The 20,412-nt window shown below is 47.1% G+C and overlaps 1 protein-coding gene across 1 annotated transcript in view; it reads left to right on the forward strand.

Annotated features, from left to right (window-relative positions):
• The window catches only part of LOC135084122 (calsyntenin-1), a 361,325-nt gene that overhangs the window by 336,803 nt on the left and 4,110 nt on the right, over positions 1-20,412 (forward strand). The window contains exons 4-19 of the mRNA XM_063978867.1: positions 356-567; positions 1,774-1,920; positions 2,287-2,487; positions 3,429-3,509; positions 5,559-5,738; positions 7,152-7,279; positions 9,018-9,192; positions 10,118-10,255; positions 11,088-11,220; positions 11,761-11,954; positions 13,212-13,393; positions 14,709-14,825; positions 15,421-15,525; positions 16,422-16,560; positions 18,336-18,517; positions 19,988-20,102. Coding sequence (XP_063834937.1) covers positions 356-567; positions 1,774-1,920; positions 2,287-2,487; positions 3,429-3,509; positions 5,559-5,738; positions 7,152-7,279; positions 9,018-9,192; positions 10,118-10,255; positions 11,088-11,220; positions 11,761-11,954; positions 13,212-13,393; positions 14,709-14,825; positions 15,421-15,525; positions 16,422-16,560; positions 18,336-18,517; positions 19,988-20,102 — 2,429 coding nt within the window. The remainder of the gene's footprint in view (positions 1-355; positions 568-1,773; positions 1,921-2,286; positions 2,488-3,428; positions 3,510-5,558; positions 5,739-7,151; positions 7,280-9,017; positions 9,193-10,117; positions 10,256-11,087; positions 11,221-11,760; positions 11,955-13,211; positions 13,394-14,708; positions 14,826-15,420; positions 15,526-16,421; positions 16,561-18,335; positions 18,518-19,987; positions 20,103-20,412) is intronic.

Raw genomic sequence — 20,412 nt, forward strand, 5'->3', positions numbered from 1 at the left:
TTCTTCCGAACAGTGAAAGTTGAATAGCTCCAGTTGTCTATTAATTTTCTTCTGGGTCTATTAATTGGTGATAGAAAGTCAAGGAGACTCGGAGCTCTGGTTTTAAAAACCTGGACATCACCATCATTATTATCAGTTTATTTTATGGCGACGGTGACCGTCAACGATGTCCGACTGGCCGACTCGAGATTCGAGGAACGGGTGGACTAAGTATTGTTGTGAACCCACTCGTAAAACAATCTTATATTTAGTTTATCAAGTGGGGTTTCTACTGTCTCTACTGCAGGAAAACGAACCTCTTCAATTTACTAGAGACAGAGTTTTTTTAACGTTCTATTTGCATCCTTGTCTCCAGCGTCCCAGTCCACATTACGGTGACGGACGTGAACGAGTTCGAGCCGGTGTTTACACAGTCCTCGTACGTGAAGGCAGTGGACGAGGGTCGTATCTACGATGAGATCGTCCGCGTGGAGGCCACCGACCGCGACTGCACGCCGCGCTACGGAGACGTCTGCAAGTACGAGATCCTCACTGACCGGAGCCAGCCCTTCACCATCGATAACGAGGGTAAGTGAGATGTATATTAAACTGTAGGAAGGTATGTGAATAGGAATGGCGTAGGTCAAGTCAAACTTTACGCAGAAGAATCAAAATAAAATATGATAACGCTATTGTGGACGTGCTTGTAGCTTGTAGAGCTGATGGCCATTGGGGCAGAAAAGTTCTCGAGTGGGCTACCACGAGCTGGCCCCCACTAGGTGGACCGACGATCTGGTGAAGGTCGAGGGAAGAACCTGGATGAGGCGCATGACTGGTTTAACGAAATAATTGGGGAAGACCTTTGTCCAGCAGTGGACGTCATCTGGTTGAAATGAACAAACGATAGTAAGATACTGCTATAGATATCTTGAGGCCTATGTTCAGCAGTGGTCTGATAAAGGTTGATGAGTCTCTTTTTTGTAAAAATTAGGCTTTTGCCATTGAAATCCTTTGTGTTTGGACATTTATTCAGTTGAGCATAATAGATTCTTGTGTTGGGAGAGTTGTTGATTGATCTCAAAAGCTAAACCATGTAAAATAGAAAACACGTCCAATGAAGTGCTTACTTTATTTTGCGGTAAAGTACCTATTACCTTACTAGTGATTCTCATTGTTGATTAAAGTAAGGCATTTTTTGTGAATCGGTAAACTTCCCATCTCGTGCCGCTAAAGAGAACCAATGACCCTTTCAGTCGTACCGCGTCGGGTCAACTCGAGCCTAATCAAATAAATGGCTTCGTGTACGTTGAACTACAAATAAATCGCAACGTTAACTGGTCACAATAAACAAAGGGTCAATGCTCTTTTAATTGTTGCTGACTCGTGCTATCGTAGTATAAATTACGGGTAATTAATGATTCGTAGTAAATTTTTATTGATATTGAATAGAAGATTGATGTAAAATACTAAACAAAAGCTTATGATCACATTAAAGTTTCATTTTCTTTACACAAGGGAATTGATTGCTCAACTTAAATGCTATTTGTAAATCTACTGTTATTATTACTCACATAATTACTGATCCCAAAAAGTGAAACCCAAATATCTTTCGTTATTTAAATAAGTATGAGTGTTGGGAGTTCCCCAGGGCTCTATTTTAGGACCTATATTACGTGTATTCAGAAATACACAACAGAAATATAAAATATAGGTAATTTGTTCCCAAAATACTTTGTAAAGAACTTTATTTATAAAATAAAACATTTCCATTTTCATATGTTCTTTTCCTACCAGGCGTGATCCGCAACACCGAACCACTGGACTACGAGAAGTCGCACAACCACATCTTGTCCGTGGTAGCGTACGACTGCGGCATGCTGCAGTCAGCGCCCGTGATGGTCACCATCAAGGTCAACAAGCCCTGTCGAGCTGGATGGAAAGGTAAACTTTGCAAACATTTGTCTAGGGCAGAAGATTCAGTTTCACTCTTATTTTAGCAGTTGATTTCTCTTTTCTGAACTTAGGATTGCATTGTACAGTTGAAAGCACATCAGACTTCATATTTGCTATAAAACCTACACCTTACATCGTATTTAGTATGAGATCCCGTCATCTCAGCAGAATCTCCACAAGATTCTTTCTTCAACCCAGGAGTGGCAGAACGGGTGAACTAATCCCCCAACAACGATTTTCTGCAAAAATCACAACACTACCAAAATATTTAGCTTGAACTAAAAATTCTAGCTTCAAAAGATTCTGTGTATATTAAGATTTCAAGCGGTTTCACAAGATTCTTTCCCTATCCAGGAGTGGCAGAACGCGTGGACTACGCCCCTGGCAGCGGTCCCCTGGCCCTGTTCCCAGCAGCTCGGTTGGAGGCCTGTTCTTCCGACGAGCGCTGTCCGGGCGTGACTCGCATCCAGGCGGCTGTGACGTTGCGCGCCTCTCGCGCTGGTAGCGGCTGCGACCGGGACACCTACTCGCTGCACTCCCAGAAGACCATTTGCGGTGAGTTCTTTAGTATCCTATAGTTAGTCCGTGAGTTCCGTCTCGCTAGAGGTCATCACGAACGCTGCCCGGGCGTGACGCGTATCCAGGCTGCTGTGACGTTGCGCGCCTCTCGCGCTGGTAGCGGCTGCGACCGGGATACCTACTCGCTGCACTCCCAGAAGACCATTTGCGGTAAGTTCTTTAGTATCCTATAGTTAGTCCGTGAGTTGAGAGCTCGTCACGAGCGCTGCCCGGGTGTGATGTGCATCTAAGTGGCTGTGACTTCATGCGCGTCTCGTGCCGGCAGCGGTTGGGACCGCGACACCTACTCGCTGCACTCCCAGAAGACCATTTGCGGTGAGTTCTTAAGTATCCTAGTTAGTTGGTGAGTTCTGTCTCGCTGGAGGCCCGGGCGTGACATGCATCCAGGCGGCCGTGACGTTGCACGCCTCGCGCTGGTAGCGGCTGCGATCACAACACATACTCGCTGCACTCGCAGTAGACCATTTGCGGTGAGTTCTTTAGTATCCTAGTTAGTTGGTGAGTTCTGTCTCGCTGGAGGCCCGGGCGTGACGCGCATCCAGGCGGCCGTGACGTAGCGCGCCTCTCGCGCTGGTAGCGGCTGCGATCGGGACACCTACTCGCTGCACTCCCAGAAGACCATATGTGGTGAGTTTACTACTATCCTATGGCTAGTCATCATCAGGTAATTTTGTCTCCACTATTAGGAGGACGATCTCTTCTAATTTACCAGAGTTTTTGCATACACTCAACACGCTGGCCAGATGGATTGGGGAGGGCTGATGTTCCTCAAGGGAGAATTGCGTTTTGACAGCTCGTAAAAATACTCGATGTCAATTAATGATGGTGTCAGCTACCTTATTATTGCTTGCCCTCATAGTTTTTCTGCATCAATTTTGGCTTCCGAGACTGAAAGTTAACTTTTATGTATTTTACAGGTTTGGACCCGAAAACGATCGACCTTCTCCCGAGTCCCGGCGCTGGCAACGAATGGGTCAAGTCCCTAAAACCTGATACGGGTGAGTTTCTTTTGTTTTTTATTGAAACCATTTCGCCTCAAAGGTGTGCCACGCCACGTATCCTCGGTCCACGGCGACGATATTTACCTCGCAACTACACTCGCGAGCAAAACTATGGAATCACTTACATGAAGTTGTTTCCACGCGAACTTGTGTACTAACGAATTTGTTAGTAACAAAAAAAGTGGCACCATTTTAAAGATTATACTTTTATCTTTAAATTGATACCAAATTCATTTAAATCACACCAGTATTAAAAAAGATATCCCGGCTGATGTGAAGAAGTAACGAAAAAGACATGTATGAACTGTTTGATACGTCGCGAGTTGCAGCCTATTTAGCCCCTATAAAAGCACGTGTTTTTAGATTTTTGCTTTCACACGTTGATTCATACACATCTCCGCTTCTTTTGACACTTTACCTGGGATTCTACACCTTCAGAAGCAGCACAAATCGTTGCACTATTGCAAGAAGGGCTCAGCCAGCAAGCTGTCGCACGTCAGCGCCACATAAGCCAGTCCTGGGTTTCGAAAGTTTTAAGACGCTTTCGGGAGACTGGTGGCTTTATCCCGAGACCAAGTTCTGAACAGCGCCGGCGCACATCGCAGAGGGAAGACCGTTTTTTCATGTCAACCTCTCTATAAAATCGTCATTTGACTGGAATCGACGTCCAGTAAGAGCTCAGAAATGTTCGTAGGATAGCTGTTAGCGAGTAGACAGTTTGTCTAAGACATAAGCAATAGAATTTAACTCCAAAAAGGCCTGCCACTGGCTCGAAACTGACGGCAGGTCACCGATAAGCACCCTTTCAATTTGCTCGTACACATCTCGATGGGAAGGCGAGTAATGGAGGCGAGTTCTGTTCTCCGATGAATGCAAACTGTGTTTGCAGGGCAGCAGTCGAAGAGGTCGGGTTTATAGGCGGCCTGAGGAGCGATTTGTGCAGTGCTGGTTCGCTGAAACAGTGGCTTATGGGGGTGGCTTGCTCGACTTAACATCGAGATGTGTACGAGCAAATTGAAAGCGTGCTTATCGGTGACCTGCTGTTTCCAGCCTGTGGCAGGCCTTTTTGGAGTTAAATTCTATTGCTTATGTCTTAGACAAACTGTCTACTCGCTAACAGCTATCCTACGAACATTTCTGAGCTCTTACTGGACGTCGATTCCAGTCAAATGACGATTTCATAGAGAGGTTGACATGAAAAAACGGTCTTCCCTCTGCGATGTGCGCTGGCGCTGTTCAGAACTTGGTCTCGGGATAAAGCCACCAGTCTCCCGAAAGCGTCTTAAAACTTTCGAAACCCAGGACTGGCTTATGTGGCGCTGACGTGCGACAGCTTGCTGGCTGAGCCCTTCTTGCAATAGTGCAACGATTTGTGCTGCTTCTGAAGGTGTAGAATCCCAGGTAAAGTGTCAAAAGAAGCGGAGATGTGTATGAATCAACGTGTGAAAGCAAAAATCCGAAAACGCGTGCTTTTATAGGGGGTAAATAGGCCGCAACTCGCGACGTATCAAACAGTTCATACATGTCTTTTTCGTTACTTCTTCACATCAGCCGGGATATCTTTTTAAATACTGGTGTGATTTAAATGAATTTGGTATCAATTTAAAGATAAAAGTTTTATCTTTAAAATGGTGCCACTTTTTTTGTTCCTAACAAATTCGTTAGTACACAAGTTCGCGTGGAAACAACTTCATGTAAGTGATTCCATACTTTTGCTCGCGAGTGTAGTTGTGGCTCAGAATGTGGCAGCGTCTCCATTTGCCGCCGCGGGTCGAGGCAGCCGCTCAACCCGAGGCTGCCTCTGGTGGAGATCCGGCTGTACAATATTTCCCATTTCCTAACGTGTTTCTGGGGCAGCAAGGTTCTGGAGACTGGAGTGAAGGACCCACAAGGTGGACCCACAAACTCATAAGGGTAGCAGGAAGGCGCTGGATGCAGGCCGCTACCAAAAGTGCAATGTGGAAGTCATTGGAGGAGGATTGAACATAGTTCAGCAGTGGACGTCCTGTGGCTGAAATAATGATGATGAATGTTTCTCCTTACCAGGTCGCGACGGCGAGCAGATGTTCGAGTTCGACGGCGAGACGTCTGCCACGGTGCCGGAGGCTCTGGCACCGCACTCGCTGCCCGGCACCTTCAGCCTGTCCGCCTGGCTGCGGCACGCGCCCGCGCCCGACCACGACAAGCACCGCAAGGAACACGTGCTGTGCCTCGCCGATGACCACAGTGAGTACTCCTCGGATCTTCAGACGGCGTGGCTTGTCAGTCCTCCCTCTCGAGGCATGCTTCGTTAGTCTTTCCTATCCCTTAGGTGGTGAAGCTCGCCAGTCTTTCCTCTTCCTCAGTCCAAACGGCGTGCCTCTTCAAACCTCCCTTTACCCCACGTGCTGTGCCTCGCCGACGACCACAGTGAGTACTCCTCGGCTCTCCAGATGGAGCAGTAACTGGATCGCGCTGCGCGGGTTCGCACACTCCTGGCACACAATCAGGCGAAGTTATGAGAAGAAGTGATGACATTTATCAACGAAAGCAGCCCGACGCGAAGTACCGTATTTGTGGTGTCAAGCCCCAGAAGGGGGAGAATTGACTACGAGAAGGGACATGGATCAGAGAAATTTGTAGGGAGTCGAGCAAAGCGCCCGGGGAAAAAAGCCCAGAGCAAGTACCCGCGCCCTCTCCCGAGATTCGGTTCGTACGCCGTGTGGCAGGAAGAACTATGGGTGGTGGTGGGCTCTCCAGACGGCATGTCTCATCAGTCCTCCCCATCGAGGCATGGCTCGTCAGTCTTCTCTCTCCCTTAGGTGGCCTCTTCAAACCTCCCTTTACCCCACGTGCTGTGCCTCGCCGATGACCACAGTGAGTACTCCTCCGCTCTTCAGACGGCGTGGCTTGTTAGTCCGCCCCTTACCACACATGATATGGCTCATCAGCCACCCCCTCCCTCTGGCAGTGTGCCTCGCCAGTCCTTCCCCTTCGCCAGGCAGCTCGTTTCACCAGTCCTCCTACTCCCCTACGTGATGTGGCTCGCCAGTGTGATTTGGGCTCGTTAGTCCCCCTTTCCCCAGGGACGTAACTTGCCAGTTCTTCCCCTCCGTGATACCACATTAAGGAGGGGGAGAACTGGCGAGTTACCAATCTCTTTCCCCACATTGACGTGGCTTGCCAGCAGTCCTCCCTCTCCCCTCGTGGCTCACCAGTCTTCCCCTTCTCCAAGCGGCGTTCTTTAGAAATCCTCCCCCTCCTGCAAGCAATATACATGACAATGATGGCCATGAAAGCCAGTTTGTGCCTCTGCAGCTCTGTAAAGTAAAATAGAAAGAAAGAAAGAAAGAAAAGAAAGAAAGAAACATTTATTGCCATGGACATCACAGAAGACAAAAGATGTAAATAATAGAAAAAAAAAGTAAATAAGACATAGGTGACATAAAACATACAATGAAAGTGAAAGTAAAACTGAGCAGTGCCAGCCTGTCAAAATACTGTCAAAAGTGGCACCAACTGATGGACGCTGAAGCCGACTGCATTTGCAGTCACCACGATGGCGCCACTGTAAAGTGCACTCGCCAGTGGCGCCAACTAATGAACGCAAATGACTTAGTTTATTTAATTACCAGTTATAACCGTCTTTTCTCTTTCCAGAAATGAACCGGCACCACTACGCGCTGTTCGTGCGCAACTGCCGCCTGATCCTGCTGCTGCGCCGCGACTTCGGCGAGGGCGACCTCAACATCTTCCGCCCTGCCGAGTGGCGCTGGAAGATCCCCGAGGTGAGGACCTTGGACATTGCTTAAAGGCTGGTCCGTGAGCACGTAGAATTTTGTCCAATGACCCCAAGCTACCCATCCTTATCGCTCGCGCGTAATTATGTTTGTTGCTGTCGCGCTCGCACACTCACTGCGGGCGCCCGTCGCACAGTCGCGCAACATAATTACGCGCGAGCGATAAGGATGGGTAGCTTGGGGTCATTGGACAAAATTCTACGTGCTCACGGACCAGGCTTTACAATATTTATGTAGATTGTTAATCGTAGGTATTGTATATTTTTTTGATGATGATGATGATAAATTCATACGGCTGATTTCGGCCATAACGATCACATCGACTCCTAGCTGTCTTGACGGCGCTGGTGCACCCGAAGATGGCTTACGTAGCCAATCTTCTTTTCATGATTTTTTTAAGAAGTCCTTAAAGCTGTGACGCGCCCCGCGACGCATCGACAGCCCTAGCACCGAGCACGAAGATTTTGACAACCCTACGGCTGCGCGGCCGCACGCCGCACGGACCGAGCTAATATATGAGACGGCGGCGACCGCGGGCGCCTAGCATTCGCTCGGGAGCCATTGCAACAGCCAGACGTTCGCGCGCGCGTCTATCGTTCCCTCGGCTGCATTGCACAGAGTCCCTAGCGAATAGCTATCCACATTGTTCCCACTAACCTTGACTGTTCGACTCTGGCTTGATTCGGTACCTCGATAACTCGGTCGGTGATCTAATTGTCGATTCGAGACGTTTTACCGCTGATAGCCTACCGGTTCTAATCCCTACCGAGTAGTGCATGAGATACTCATTCCCGACCTGCGGTAGCAATCCTGCTGCCACCCTTCCTGAACTTCACACCCCCTCGCCACGTAGGTCCAACGCCTTTCCCCTGTGGTCGCGCTCACCTGAGGGCTTCGGCCTCTGGCTCGAGCTAATTGGGCCACATCCTACCCCCTTAGTTATAAGTATCCAGACTAACACTCGCTAAACCTCGCACAGGGCGCCGCCCCTCTCGCGGATACGTAAACTAGTCTCGGGACGCGAACCGGGCGCGTCGCTATCCCTCTTGTCATAGTAGATTTGCAATTGTGGAATAACTTGCTCATTATTTAAATAATAGTAATTTAGAATCAGTGAAACTAGAATAAGCAAACTATTGTGGAACCTGAATTATAAAGTGCCATTGTGTTATTGATTGTGCGTTTCCTTGGTCGAATATCCCTGTAGGCATCCTGGATAGGTACACATCCCTCATCGCAGAAGGCGAACTGGGATTTAGTACTAAACAGCGGGGTGTCAGACTGAGCTAGCTAAGACGCCCCGTTGCAAAGCAGTTCTCACACCAGACCCACCAATACAGCCCGACCGGTTTGATTTTTAAAGAATCATGTCGGCGACTTCTACTCGCGCGTGTCTTGTACCACCACGTCGGCGACACGTTTGCGACTTGCGCTCGTGCTCATTTTGTCCGTCGACATTATCATCCAATCGCTGATATCGTGCCGCTAACAAAAATATAGAATTTTGATCATCGGCACGATATTCGCCAACAAAGAAGTCGACGACTCATGTCGGCGGGTTAGCGGCTTTGGTTTGGTAGACTAGGAGCATGACCCTCTCCATTTTACCAGGAGCAAATGAGATACCTACATTCCCACGCTGTCCAGGCGGTTTGAGGGGGCCTGACGGGCTGAAATGATGTAGGTGTAAAGATCGAGCCAATGGTTACCGTATTGTGTTTCCCAGGTGTGCGACAACGAGTGGCACCACTACACGGTGAACGTGCGCTTCCCGTCCGTCGAACTGCTGGTGGACGGCGCGCCGCTGAGGCCCGAGCGCGCGCCCGAGGTCATCGACGACTGGCCACTCCACCCTGCACATGGCATCAACACCACGCTGGTTGTAGGAGCCTGCTGGCAAGGTAGGCTCCTTTAGTGTTATATAGGGGTGGACGACGTGGCGCTTTCGTTACTATCAGCACTCCTTGAAGAAGGATAGCACCGCGTTGGCGCCTACTAGCAAGGTCAAGCTCCTCAGGGCACCACTACAGGGTCACGGCGCGCGCCCGAGGTCATCGACGACTGGCCGCTCCACCCTGCACATGGCATCAACACCACGCTGCTTGTAGAAGCCTGTTGGCAAGGTAGGCTGGCTCTTGACAACTTTTAGCTACTTTCGTGCACTCGTGGAGTAGACCATTGAGTGCGGTTTTGACCTGATCAGTCCAGCGAAAGGGTGACCTGTCACGCGCTCTCGTGCCCTCAACCGTCCCCTGCAGAAAGGCTGCAATGCGGGAAGAATGGCGACGGATTGTGGAGCTTGCCACCAAACCAGGTGTAACGATGATGAAGAAGAAGAAGACTTACCCTCGTCACTCTCAGCATCCCTTGGAGAAGGATTATTGAACGAGACGGCATCAACACCATATGACCCGTGGTCGCAGGCGACCACGGGTCATATGGTCATACTGGTACATACAGCAGCCTGAGCGCGTGACTCTCGCTTGACCCTCTCCCTCATATCCCTCGTTCCCACCCTTCAGTTCTCCCTCTTTCAGTTGGGAACGAGAGATGGGAATAGTCCCGATACTCTCGTCACTATCGGCACCCCTTGGATAAGGATAATAATTAAACGACACGGCATCAACACTACGCTAGTTGTGGGCGCCAGCTAGCAAGGTATTCAGGCCTTCGAGAACTACTTACTCTTCAGAGTTTTAACACCTCTTAGAAAACAGCACATGAGATGATACACTTGTCCTGGCAAGGTCCTTGTAATTCGTAATAATTGTAATCCTTGTAATAGCAAAAGCTTTAACAAATGAATAACTGACCTTTTCTCCCCAGGCACTGAGAGCGAGATGCGTCACGGGCTCCGCGGCTGGCTAGCTGGTCTAGGGTTGTTACGTGGTGCGGTGCAGCCTGCGCGAGCGCTCGCCTGCCTCGCCAAGTGCCGCGAGGGACTGAGTCTGGCGCCTGATCTATGTGAGTACCTGTATCAATGATAGCCTCCACTAAGGCCCAGAACAGACGGTGAAACGCAACTGCAACGAAACTGCAACTGCTACCTAGTTACTTTTGAGTTGCATCTAAGTTTCTGCCATAGCGTCCGTTGAGAGACCACACTTTCAAACTGGTAGCGTCATGTGTGGTCTCAACGGTGCTCACGCACGAAGGTATTCGAAAGAAGATGTACATACTCAATGAAGAAATAAGACTGACCGACCTGTATTGTGAAATCAAGTTAAGGGGGTACGCAGAGGCCCAGAATGAAGCAAATTTACACAGAAGATGCTTGTTCACTCGTGCTTTAAAAGTTTTAGGGCCTCTTCACTGTAGAATTGCACTCTATTGAATATACAGAAAAAAGCCACCGTAAAAGTTAGACTTACGTTATACCAATCTGATTTTTATAAATCATATTTGGGCAATAATTAGAAGTAGTTTTCCCAACAGCCAGACAGTTTTGACATTTCCAACTCCTGGCCAGACAGTTTTTTTTAGGGTAGCTGCCAAAGCCACGATGACCCAAACTTCATAATTCACCAACATTCTATCCTATATTGAGAGAATATGCTGACAAACTTTCAGCTTTTATAAAATGACGTAGGTCTGGCGTTCACTAGCTCTTAGTCTACTAGCATTTGTCCAGCGTAGGCTTTTGATGAAATTATGCGTAGCGCAGATAAGACACTCGCGACGCAGCGTATGCGCTGCAGTTCAAATTTACTACTTGGTGTCATTATTAGGCATTTATTTTTAAAGTACTATGTATAACTACAGCGTAACTCAAACTAAACTACGATTATTTCTGTAGACCTGCGCTCTGTGTCGGTGGAGGGTGACGGCGTGGCTGACGTAGAGACACTGCTGAGACGAGTGGCCTACGGGGACGCGCGCCCCTTCCCAACGCCCGGCCGCCGCAACGTGCATTTGGATACCACCATCACGTGAGTTGAACGTTTGAGAAAGAACCCATGACGGTTCGCTTCATCCAGAGGATGCACACTGTTGGAGAAAGGTCTCCCCTGAGGATATTTGCAACAGGTGGCCCTGCGTGCCTACATCTAGATGCTTCCCTCCACAACGACTAAAGCCTGGTCCGTGAGCACGTAGAATCCTGTCCAATGACCCCAAGCTACCCATCCTTATCGCTCGCGCGTATGCGACGCGCGCCCGCAGTGAATGTGCTCACGGACCAGGCTTTAGTCATAAGTGCCACTAGTGGTCTAAATTGATTAAAATATTTTTGATTTTGATTGAACGACTGGCCCCGCGGTGCCTGCATCTCCAGATACGTCTCTCAACAACTTTTCTGCCCTCATTTATAAATTGTACGAGCTATGTTCCCCCTGAATGTCATTTATTGCCAATAATAAGTTAACTGCTGCTAATTTTTTTAACATCGAATAAAAATATAATTTAAAGGAATAGCCTTTAAATTATATTTTAGCAGAAAATAAACCTCATCTGACCTCATGTTCTCCCAGCTGCGACAACGGGCGCATCATCAAGGCGCGTCCCGCCGAAGCGTACATCATGGTCCTGCAGCCGCAGACGCCGAGCATCCTGCTGAACGGGACGGCGGACGCGGCGCGCGACTACGCGCACTTTCGTGCTGGCTTGCGCGTGTTTCCGGATCTGCGCGTGCACGTGCTCGCGCGCGACCACGACGTGCTCAGAGGTCAGTGGCCTGGTGGGAAGATGCTACAACTCGAGTTGTATTTGCACCTGGCAGCCGTGACGTCATGTCGACGCTCTGGCATGGACGGGGCGAACGCGGGGAAGTCTGCGGGTAACTCAGAGGAGAGTCGCACTAAAGCCTGGTCCGTGAGCACATAGAATTTTGTCCTATGACCCCAAGCTACCCATCCTTATCGCTCGCGCGTAATTATATTGCTGTCGCGACTGTGCGACGCGCGCCCGCAGTGAGTGTGCGAGCGCGACAGCAACATAATTACGTGCGAGCGACAAGGATGGCCAGCTTGGGGTCATTGGACGGGATTCTACGTGCTCACGGACCAGGCTTTAGTTAGCGCGATCGGATTGTAGTAAACGTATGATGTGGAGCGAGGGTAGTTTGTAGTTTATAGGGGCTAGTTTGAGACGAAAACGTGCTCAGAGATCAGTGGACTGTTAGAAGATGGCGCTAGTATGATCTGTTACGAGGATAGTTTACATCCATTTGATAGCGCTAAAGATGGCTGCGGCAAAGGTGGTCACAAGATTATTCGTGCTGGTTCGGGACTACGACGTGCTTTGAAGTGGCGGTAACTGCTGGGCGATGGAGCTGTATGATCTTTGATCTGGTGTGAAGTGTGGCAAGTGGCCTATAGGCACTAGTTTAAGACGACACGACTCATTCAATGAAATTCAGTGAACTGGTGGGAGATGTCACATGAATTTCAGATGAAGGATGGACACAAGAGGTTCGAGACCAACACGTGCTTAAAGATGAGCGGACGATTGGGCTTGGTCACAAGATTTCACGTGCTGGTTCGAGACCACGTCGTGCGTAGAAATCAATGGCGGTAACTGCCGTCAGATGGTAGTGAATGTGTGATCTGTAGCAAAGATCAGTGGTGTAAACTGTCGAGAGATGGCGCTAAAGGTATAAACGGATTTAAAGGAAAAAAATTTAATCTTACCCACCAAGAGGAGAAATATTGATAGGAACTAGTGGAATAGGGGGATTGGATACATCAACTCGTATAGATAGCAGTGCCTTGTTGTAACCAGAGATGGCGCTGGGTGCGAGTTAATTTGCACAAGTGTGGATAATTGGCTGATTTCAATTGCTGGTCAATTATTTTTAGTGCTAACAAATTACGCTAAAAAGGACACAAATTGCTCTTGACACTTTTAATGCAGAGAAATGTATGTCTTGAAAAGTGACGTGATCGCTGAATATTCTCTAACATCTAACACCAACCTTCCACAGAAGCCGAGAGCCAGAAGCTGGACTCCTGCGTAGTATCGGTCTACCCGGCACTGAACCCGGACCACGAGGCGCTGTCGCTGCGGGACGCGGCCTCGCTGCCGAGCCGCTACGACATCCGCGCCGCCGTCACAAGGGACGGCGTCATCCTCACCGGCGCCGACACCGTCGCCAACTACGAAAAGGTTTGTAACAATAGCAGTGGTGTGATGTGAAAGAAAGGGTTAGTGAGACATAAAAATAGTAGTGAAACGTTGCTAAGGGAATGGGCACACGTATCCCACACAAAAAAACCGAGAGTTAGCTATTTTTTCCATATGTGAGTGTGTGAGTTTCCAAGAGTGATCCCTATCAGGGAGATTTCCTGGTTAAACTAGAAACTAGCTTCTAAGGCTGAGTTGCACCACCTATCTTTGACGGTAACTGTGACGATAACCGGTGTTTTTTGTATGGAATTTGACAGATTTTTGACGTTTGTCAAAGTTAAAGTAAGATGGTGCAACCCACCCTAAGAGGAGTTTGAACTATAGTCCGATTTTTAATTCGACGGAATTCTGACAGCTGTCATTTTTTGACAATTCAGATGTAATAAGCCTTTTTTGCTTTGAATTATTAATAAATAATATGAAATGAAATTTCATCAAGTACAACTTACAAGAATGAACTATTGTTTGTTGTGTCAATTCAATGTACACTAATTATTATGTACATTTTAGAGTTTAAATAGAAAAAAACGTGTTTTTAACACAGTAAAACAACATATTATCATTTACGAAAATATGTATTGATCATCAATCATCATTATCGTCGTCATAATCAACTTGGATTATAAAATTGGCATCTTGTTAAATTGGTTATTTTATGAACCTAAGATTTTATTAACAAAAGGATTTTCATAAAAAAGGTTTGTAACCCATGGATTATTGGCCAGGGAGTCCAGTAATAGAAAAATAATTTCCCAATTTTTTTTGTAACTTCAAAAATATGATAATAAAAATTCAAATAACCATTTTGAAATGATCAGTACATTTTTAAGCCTTAGTTTTTCAAGTGAAACCTTAAATTCAAGAAAGGGTTATTTTTTAATTTGTGAAAATGCTCTCCATTCATAATGGGAATGTTTAAATGTTGACAACACTTCTGAAATGTCAAAATTCCGTCGAATTAAAAATCAGAGTTTAGTCCGTCAGTTAACTTATCAAAAAATACTCGACACGTGTTTTTCACTTTTTCAAACTAATGAAAATTCAAAGAGAAAGAAAGCACGCCAAAGATCAAAAGAAAAAGACCATGACGTCAAGGCGTGTTTAAAAATGTAGCACTGTGTTGTCACGCGGAATTTCAACACCATAACTTGTTTTACTGACAAATAAAATGTACGTGTCCAATATTTATGATAAAATCATATAAACTTTGAAAACAGTGTGAAAGAAATTTTTGATGTTTTTGCGCCCAATTCCCCAAACGAATTGCAACTTTATCGCTCTTACAATACGTCAGGTTCTGCTGGAGATCGAGTACAGCAACAAGAAGCCGGCGTACTACCTCAACCGCGTGTTCAAGCTCACCTGCTCGGAGCTCAACGGGCGCTTCACCAGCAACGAGTATGTGCAGACGGTGCGTATATTGAACTTTATGTCCTTTCGTTAAGGGACAAGTTTGCATTAAAACATGTGACCTCGGTGTCATTAGTCCATTTCATAGAAAATTTCCAACAAATATAGTACCTACATCCGGCTCGAAGGACCAGGAACCAATAAGATTTGTAAATATTTATTTTTTATTTTTCACCAATGCAGTAGGTAACTACATACAAAAAACGCCAGTGTAATGTGATTTTGAAATTACAACTGTCACATTTATAATGTTTACACTGCATAGTCCTTCGAGCCGGATAAACACTTCCTAAAGCTATCATCATCATCATCATAATTTCAGCCATGGGACGTCCACTGCTGAACATAGGCCTCCCCCAATGATTTCCACAATGGCCGGTTGGTGGCGGCCCGCATCCAGCGCCTTCCCACTACCTTTATGAGGTCGTCGGTCCACCTTGTGAGTGGAAGTACAACGCTGCGCTTTCCGCTACGGTTCCTTACTGCCCCAACGGCCGTCAGTTCTGCTTACTATATGCCCTGCCCATTTTCACTTCAGCTTGCTAATCCGTATTCGAAAGCTATCACCGTACCCTAATATTATAATTTTATTACAGTTAACGGTAGTCCACCCTCACATGTCTGGTGGTGAAGGCTTGTCCCGCGAGTTGCATCCGAGCGGCGTCGCCGACAAACTGGACAACGTTGCACGCGACAAACAGGTGACAGGCACCAACACATTATTATCTAAGGTTTTGGAAAAATAAGAGCGCTTTCACATTTAGGCGACTTTACTTTAGCAGCGCAACAGACGTGCTGCCGATAATTTCATACTATATGACAACGGATATATCTGCCTTCACATTATAAAAATACCGCAGCCGCGCTGCTGTCGCGCTTTTTACGCCCTAATGTGAAGACGGCCTAAGAGCTGGTTAGGTTGGAAAGTGGTTTTCTTAAGAGTAACATTTACATCGGTAGCATTTCTCCACCGCAAAACAATGACAGCAAAACTATAATATTATACTCAAACTGTCAACGTGCCAGTCATACCAGGAGTTATTCTAGTTATACCTGGAGATACCTACTTGAAAAATTGTAAACCCATTTTCGCAAAATATATGATTTGATTTGATTTGATAGTAAAAATTAAAAATTCATGAAATTCATTTATTTTTGCAAATAGGCTTTAAAAAAGCACTTTTACACGTCCCAATATTAACCCTACCACTGCTTCGGGACAATAAATGGGCCAGTGCTGAGAAGAAGCAGCGCAAGAAACTCAGTCACTATTCTCAGCCTCCTTTTCAAGGGTTTACAGTCTTTAAAATATACAAATTATAGTCATAAGCATCGATGCGAGCTAGGTAGTTAAACATTCCAAACATTTTTATCTTTTATACAATCATCAAATTTATAGTCCCTTTTTCATTAAGGTGCTTTTGATATGTGCTTTAAATTTATGAATGGGCAATTCTACAACAGTTTGTGGTAATTTATTGAAAAGTTAAATACATTTCCCCATAAATGAATTACCAATCTTGTGCAGTCTGAAGTTTGGTCGAATCGGGTCTAAGTTGTACTAAGTATGTTATAGTGTAACTCACGTGGTTTCCAGGACGGGCACCACGCGCACGCGCACGACGGGCACGCGCTGGCACCGCGCGCGTACGCGGCGCACGCGCAGCGCGACGCGCACCAAGCCGACGTGCCCGCGCCGCGCCTCATCGACCTGCACCCCGAGCACGAGCCTAACAGTCAGTGCTGTTGTTTAATACACAGACATTTACAGCTAAAGTCCGGTCGCCGAGTACACAGAATGCTACGGGCATTCAATAGTCAAATCTTTATTGCATTCCATATTGTACATTAAGGTCTTACACAATCTATAGTCTCAGACATAGAAATCCGGTTTGGGAATAGCAAAACTGTGTTTTACAAACATTTATTTATTAATTCGGCATGCATATTAATGTTAGGAACTTCATAAATATTGAAAAATCTTATTTCGAACTGAAAATACTTGATGTCAAATGTTTACGATGTCAATTTACAATGTCAACAAACGATGCATGCATAAGTGAATCAGCAAATCGAACGCACAACGTTGAATGGAGCTCTGTGATTGGTTCGTGTGTCACCCTGTGCGATCACGCGCACTGGGATACCTCATAGTAATGTTTGTGAATACGGGCGAGAATTTCGTCCAATGACCCAAGCTTCCCATCCTTATCGCTCACGCGTAATTATATTGCTGTCGCGCTTGCACACTCAACTGCAGCCGCCCGTCGCACAGTCACGACAGCAATATAATTACGCGCGAGCGATAAGGATGGGTGGCTTGGGGTCATTGGACGAAATTCTATCTGCTCGACGACCGGACTTTAGAATTTTATTTTGAATCTTATACAATAAACAGCATTATTGTTATTCATCTTGGTAGATTCCCCTAATAACCGTGGTCCCATCGCTAACACCTACTGGTGGGTCCACAGGTATTTTTTTTTTTTACTGTAGACCCACTGCAATAGTTTTCATTTACCCTATTCAATCTAGCTGGACCCACCGTCCACGAAATTTTTATTCCCCGTTGAGCCACTACACTAGAGATAATATCAAAAATATGCCTTTCTACCATCGTCCGACCGTTGTAAAAAATGGCCGACCTCAACATTGACACTCAAGGGTACGCTGACGACCTTGTTGTCATAGTAAGGGGCTTCTGCCAAAGTACAATATCTTCCATAATGCAAAGAGCGCTAAACACCATAGGTGGGTGGTGCAAAAGAAACAGTTTATCAGTTAACGCTGATAAAACTGTCATTATTCCATTTACCAGGCGTAGACAGTTGAACAAACTAGTCAAACCCTCTCTAAATGGAAAAGAGATCGAGTTTTCCACGGAAGTCAAATATCTGGGCGTCACTATCGACCAGAAACTAACATGGAATACTCACCTTAATAACATCATACAAAAGGCAAAAATTGCCTTAGGCTCCTGTAGCCGCATGATGGGCAACAATTGGGGCTTGAATCCCCGATCTGTCTTATGGCTGTATACCACTATCGTGAGGCCGACTATATCGTACGCCTCTGTAGTGTGGTATCACAAAACCAGCCAAAAGACAGTAACAGTTAAACTAGGTAGTCTGCAAAGGCTTGCCTGTCTCATGGCAACTGGGGCAATGTCAACCGCACCTGGGGCGGCCCTGAACGCACTACTGTGCCTAACGCCCCTAAGTATGCACATTGCTAAGGAGGCGGAGGCAAGTGCCTACAGGATAGACGCTCAGGGGGGCTTCCATTGCATAAGATATGGGCACCCGCGAATTAGACTTTCAATATTTTTTTTTGCGAAAAATACCACAATTAAAAATAATTACGATAAAGTTGTATTGTCAAATTGTTCTAATGAGCTTATTAAAAAAATTTGGATACTGATAACAAAGTCACCCTGTATACAGTCCACTATTTTATTTATACTAATATTCGTTAGGACTAACAATGAATATGTACGTGACGTATCCCGCAGACCACGTGGCGCTGCTGATCGGCGTGGTGGCATGCGGCGCGGTGGTGGCGCTGGCGGCGGTGGGCGTGGCCCGCGCGGCGCGCTCGCCCCGCCCCGCCCGCCCCGCGCGTCCCACCCGCCCCGACGCAGAGATGGCGTGGGACGACTCCGCGCTGACCATCACGGTCAACCCTATGGATGAGGTGAGTGACCTTGGTGGACGTTAACGGCGCCGCGGCGGTCGAGTCTTTATACTGTGGCTCTTGCAGTCGTGGACCCACCCCGACCCAGAGATGGCGTGTGACGACTATCACCGTCAAGCCTATGGATGACGTGAATGTCCTTGATGAACGTTAACGAGGCTGTCGAGTCTTTATACTGTGGCTCGTGCAGCCGTGGGCGTGGCCCCATCCTGACGCGGAGATGGCGTGTGACGACTATCACCGTCAACCCTATGGATGAGGTGAGTGACCTTAGTGAACGTTAACGGCGGTCAAGTCTTTAATAAAGACTCTTTATATTGTGGCTTTTGCGGCCGTGGGCGTGGCCCCACCCCGACGCAGAGATGGTGTGGGACGACTCCGCGCTGACCATCACCGTCAACCCGATGGATGAGGTGAGTGACCTTGGTGAACGTTAACGGCGGTCAAGTCGTTAATAAAGACTCTTTATACTGTGGCTTTTGTGGCCGAGGGCGTGGCCCCACCCTGACGCGGAGATGGCGTGGGACGACTCCGCGCTGACCATCAGCGTCAACCCTATGGATGAGGTGAGTAACCTCGGTGAACGTATTTTTTATTTGAAGGGACGCGCGCTGGTGGCTTGAAGAGCTTTTCCAGCTTCATCGGGCAGAGTGGCGAGTGCGGAAGGTACTCTAGCCGTTTGGCGATCGTCGGTGCGCGTGCACAGACCGACCGAGTATCGAGCGCATAAGGCGCCCGTTAACGAGGCGGTCGAGTCTTTATACTGTGGCTCTTGCAGTCGTGGGCCCACTCCGACCCAGAGATGGCGTGGGACCATCACGGTGAACCCTATGGATGAGGTGAGTGACCCTTGATGGACGTTAACGGCGGTCGAGTCTTTAAACTTTAAAACATTGATTGCTAGGTCAATGTTCATATCCATCCTTTAAACTTGAAAGTATACTTGTCGCTGATGGAGGTGGGTGGGGGATGGATGAGGTTAGGTACGTTAAAGATCGTTGGCGACCCTGCAAGGTCTATCCAGTAAACAATGGTCTTTGTCGGAGTATTGCAATGCACAACTGTCTGTAGGCCACATCATCTCACAATGAAGCATTGGCTCATTGCTGCCTGGCGAAACACGACAGACGTAAAATAGTACATTATTCTGATCAGCCGTTGATGATGAACTGAACAACGGTGAACGTGTGAACACCACTGACCCTGCTACGCAGCTACGCCACGATTCCTATGGTGTGCTAAAAACAACATCCGGAGTGCACGCTACGATTTGAGTTGTCCACCACCATAATATACCACTTTACACACAATGGCGATAGCCTGTAGTGGCTAGCATTTGCGATAATGTACTGCAGTCTTTATACCTTGGCGCTGACGAGGCGTGGCATACACAATAAAAAACAATATGATCAAGATTAATTCAATTCTATACCTTATCCCTCCTCAATAAAGTCTATTTCCGTATCCCAGGCGGGCGGCTCGTGCGCCCGGCACCCGGCGGTGGCCGACAGCTCGGACGGCGAGTCGTGCTCCGACTCCGAGTCCGAGCACCACTCCTCCTCCGACGAGGACGACGACGACCACGGTAACTACACTTATCGACTTTGAACCCTGTTGGAGTTAGCGTAGAGTTGAGTTTGATGCTGCAGAAGCTTTACTGTTTTTCTTTGAAGACACATTGACAAATGAAATAGGTAACTTTGAACCCTGTTGGAGTGAACGTAGAGTTGACTTTACAATGCTTTACGGTTTTTCTTTGAAGACACATTGACAAATCAAATAGGTAACTACACTTATACTCAGATAGGTAACTTTGAACCCTGTTGGAATTAACGTAAAGTTGAGTTTACAATGCTAGTTATGGTTTTTTTTAAGACACATTGACATATTAGAAC

The sequence above is a fragment of the Ostrinia nubilalis genome, chromosome 25 (assembly GCF_963855985.1).
Source record: "Ostrinia nubilalis chromosome 25, ilOstNubi1.1, whole genome shotgun sequence".
In the NCBI taxonomy this organism is placed as follows: Eukaryota; Metazoa; Arthropoda; class Insecta; order Lepidoptera; family Crambidae; genus Ostrinia; species Ostrinia nubilalis.